This window comes from Antrostomus carolinensis, unplaced genomic scaffold (assembly GCF_000700745.2).
Source record: "Antrostomus carolinensis isolate BGI_N321 unplaced genomic scaffold, ASM70074v2 scaffold27280, whole genome shotgun sequence".
Taxonomy (NCBI): Eukaryota; Metazoa; Chordata; class Aves; order Caprimulgiformes; family Caprimulgidae; genus Antrostomus; species Antrostomus carolinensis.
Window position 1 is genome coordinate 1 of NW_010289492.1, and position 3,879 is coordinate 3,879.

Below are 3,879 nucleotides of genomic sequence, written 5' to 3' on the forward strand. Positions count from 1 at the left end.
TATATATATATATATGCATATCTGTTTATTATTTATATATATGTATGTGCCTGTGTATATATTTTTTCAATATATATATTAAAATATAAATGACAGCAGGGTGACAGTGACACAGGTGACAGCCACAGCTTGGGAGGGGGGGGGGCTGACCCCCACCCCTGGCAGCTCTGACTCAACAGGAGAGGATGAGGAATATCCTTGGAATGAGGAGTGATGTTCCAGGAGATGCAGCCCCACCTTGGGCTGAAGCTGTGGAAAACACCCACATCTGGTTATCGCTTCTGACAGCCCCCAGAACTCACTCACTTGGGCTTTTAAAGAATTATTTAAAGGCATTTTAATGAAAAACAAAGAGAAAAGTGACACATCACTCAAAAAGCATCTCTGAGCTTTGTCATCGAGGTCAGTTAAGGGATAATCACCCTCCCTGGGCAGCCTGTCCCAGGGCTCTGTCACCCTCATGAACAAAAAATTAGGGAAAATAATGGAAAGTGGCCAAAAAAATGAGGAAAAGTGAACAAAAATGATTAAAAAATGAGGAAAAACAACAGAAAGTGAACAAAAAATAAGCAAAAAATGAGGGAAAGTAATGGAAAATGAACAAAAAAATGAGCAAAAATGACCAAAGATGATGGAAAATAACAGAAAATGAATGAAAAACGAGGGGAAAATGTGGGAAAATAATGGAAAATTATCAAAAAATCAGGAAAAATGAAGAAAAAATGAGGGGAAATGAGCAAAAAATGGTGAAAAAATGAGATAAAAGGAAGGAAAAAATAAAGGGAAAGAAGGAAAAATGAAAAAAATGAACATTTTGAAAAAAATGAGGAAAAATAGAGGGGGGAAAAAAAAGCAAAAAATTGCAAAAATGGTGAAAAAAATGAGGGAAATGGTGGAAAACTAAAAAAAAAATGAGGGAAAATTAGCCAAAAATGAGGGAAAGAATGAGTTAAAATGAGGAAAAATTGTGGGGAAAGAAGAAAAAATGAAAAATTCGAACAAATGAGGAAAAATTGAGGGAAAAAGAAGCGAAAATGAGCAAAAAATAGTGGAAAAAATGTGAGAAAATGAGGAAAATTAGAAAAGCTAAAGAAAACTGAGAGGGAAAATGAGGAAGAATTTGAGAAAATGAGGAAAAATGAGTTGAAAAAAGAAAAAAATGAGGAAAAGAGGGAAAATGTGGGGAAAGAAGGAAAGTTTTGAAATAATGAGAAGAAACTGAGGGGAAAATAAGCAAAAATGTGAAAAAAATGAGGGAAAAATGGCAAAACTTAGAAAAAAATGAAGGAAAAATTGAGGGAAAATGAAGAAAAACCAGAAAATTTTGGAAAAAAAGGAAAAATTAGAAACAAATTAGGAAAAAATGAAGAAAATTAGAAAAAAAAACAACCACAGCCACCCGGTGACCAGTGCACATCGCCTTTTATTCCAAAGCTGTAAAAATCAGCTCTAAACCGCTTCTGACTTTGGCTTCGACAGAGATGAATCGAGTTGGCAACCAGGGGGGTGATGATTGTGCCCGCTCCAGAAACCAGGAGAGACCCAGAGCTCAGACTCCTGGGAAAGCCGGGGTGTTTCTGGCACAGCCGAGGGGTTGGATGTGCTCCCAGCATCTGCCAGGCATGGAAGGACAAGCTCTGCCACCACCCGTGTCCTTCTGGCTGCTTTTCAAATGAAGGTTCAGCTCTTGGTCACCAAGAGTGTCCCCACAAGTGTGCTGAGACAGGGACAACACACATGGGGTTTAAAGATGATTTTTGTGTCTGGCGAGGGAAGATTTAAGCACTCCCTGGGAGGAATGGCACAGGCTACTGGTTTGGCTATCCCACCCCTGAACTGGGCTCCAGTTTGGTGTGGGGACATTCAATTGGGGACAAGGAACTAAAGCTGGGAGGGTCTCAGCATGACTCCAAGCTCCTTGGGAAGTGCAGGCTGGAAAGCTGTCCTGGAGGAACAACTCGCTCTTCAGGAGGCTCAGCCACATCCCAGCACGGAGCCGAGGATGGCTGCTGCTCCCCAAGAGCCCCACAGAGCTCCTGGAGAGCTTGTAGGGGTGTCACATCATGCGAGTGACCACCATGGTGAGGAAGTCCTCGTAGCTCAGCCTCACGTTGCCCACCAGCCCCGTGTCCTTCTCGCGGAAGGCGTCGGTGGTGCTCTGGAGCTGCATGCAGATCTGAATGAAGCGGTCGAGTTGGATGCTGGGGTTGGAGGATCGCTGGGCGTAGCGGGTCAGCAGCAGCTGGCTAAACTGGGGGCTCAGGTTATAGCCCATCTGGGAGAAAGCTGGGAGGAAAAAAAAACCACTTAGATTAAACCCACTCGAGGGGAGTGGGCACACACCCCAGCTCCCACCGCCCCGTGGTGTTCACTTCCGACACGGGTGTGCACTGGCAGAGCTCTCCGGTGGGAAGAACCAAATCAAGGCACAAATTCCAGACATTTTTCTCCTCCATCACACACACACACCCAAAAGCTCCTCCCAAAAACCAAGCTTTAGCCACATGCCATTCCTGGGGGGTCATTTAAGGTTTCCTTCAGGAAGGAAGTCCATGCCACAGCCCTGCTGCGGCTCTTCATCTCCTGTCCCATGGGAAGGCTCAGTGCCAGCTCTCCCAGGGCTGGTTTAGCCATCCCAGCATGTCCCAGCTCAGCACCAGGTGTGGGTAGCAGCCACAGCTGCACGAGAGGCACCCCAGGAGCTCAGAGACACCCAGCCCTGCTTGCAGGGATGGCACCAGGAAGAGTCATCAGGCTGGGCTGGAAATAAACACCAAGCAGAGCCAGGACAGTGGTCACCAGGGAGCTCAGTAAGGGCCAGGTTAGTGTCTCTGCTCCTCACCCACCTTGCTGGAGCTCACTGAAGCTGATGGAGCCTGACTGGTCCCTGTCATACTGCTGGAAGAGGTTCTTCCACTGCTGGATGAAGCGCAGCAAGGCCGAGAAGCCGTACACATCTATGCGTCCTGACCTGGTCTTATCGAACATGTCTGGGGAGGAAGGAGCGAAGAGAAGGAGCAGGGCAGTGAGGAGCACAGAATCACAGCATGGTGGGGTGGGAAGGGACCTCTGGAGATCATCCAGTCCAACCCCCTGCCAAAGCAGGGTCACCCAGAGCAGGTTGCACAGGGAAGTGACCAGGTGGGTTTGAACATCTCCAGAGATGGAGACTCCACACCCTCTCTGGGCAGCCTGCAGCATTGCTTTGCAGAGCAAGGACGTGCTGCAGAAACTCCCACAGAGCTCAGGACCCACGCTGCAGCTCCCAGCACCCCAAATCCCTCCCTCACCAGGACTGCAGGCAACCAGGACCATTCAATCCCTAAGAAACTGGTAGGAAACGTCACCAAAACCTGACGCTGGGGCAAGCAGGGGAATGAGGTGACTCTGCTCACTTCTGGAGCTCTCCCTCCCTTTGCTCCCTGGCTCTCGGGGAGCTGGGGCTCACTCAGCCTCATGCAGAGCTGCGTTCCCTTTCCCAAGTGGTGTTTTGGGGTCCCTGACTTGTGTCCTGCACCAAAAGGATGCTCAGAGCTGTGTGGTTCGCCCAGCTCTCGCTCCAGAGAGCGCTCACAGGGCAGCTGCTCAGGAAACAGGGGGACACTGGGGTGGGCTTCACCCCAACAGGAGCTCGACTCAAAGAAATGAGGATAACAAGCCGAGGGAGTACAGGGAGAGCCCAGACTCACTTATCATCAGCAGGCAGGTCTCATCGTTGAACGTCGACCAGTTGGAGTTGAGCAGCGCTTGTTTCAGCTCCTTCACGGAGATGTACCCGCTGTGATCGGCATCGACCGCCTGGAACCAGGAGAAAGCCTCGGGGTCCACACCCGGGGGGGCATTACCTGCGTGGGGAGAGGCCATCAGCGGCTCCTGTCC

General features: G+C 48.9%; 1 protein-coding gene across 1 annotated transcript; it reads right to left on the bottom strand.

Annotated features, from left to right (window-relative positions):
- Positions 1 to 2,056: 2,056 nt before the first annotated feature.
- Positions 2,057 to 3,864, bottom strand: PEF1 (penta-EF-hand domain containing 1). Its single transcript, XM_010170701.1, has 3 exons — positions 3,690 to 3,864; positions 2,847 to 2,990; positions 2,057 to 2,286 (listed from the first exon to the last, which is right to left on the bottom strand). The coding sequence occupies exons 1-3, from the start codon at positions 3,862 to 3,864 to the stop codon at positions 2,057 to 2,059; spliced, it is 549 nt and encodes a 182-aa protein (XP_010169003.1).
- Positions 3,865 to 3,879: the final 15 nt, after the last annotated feature.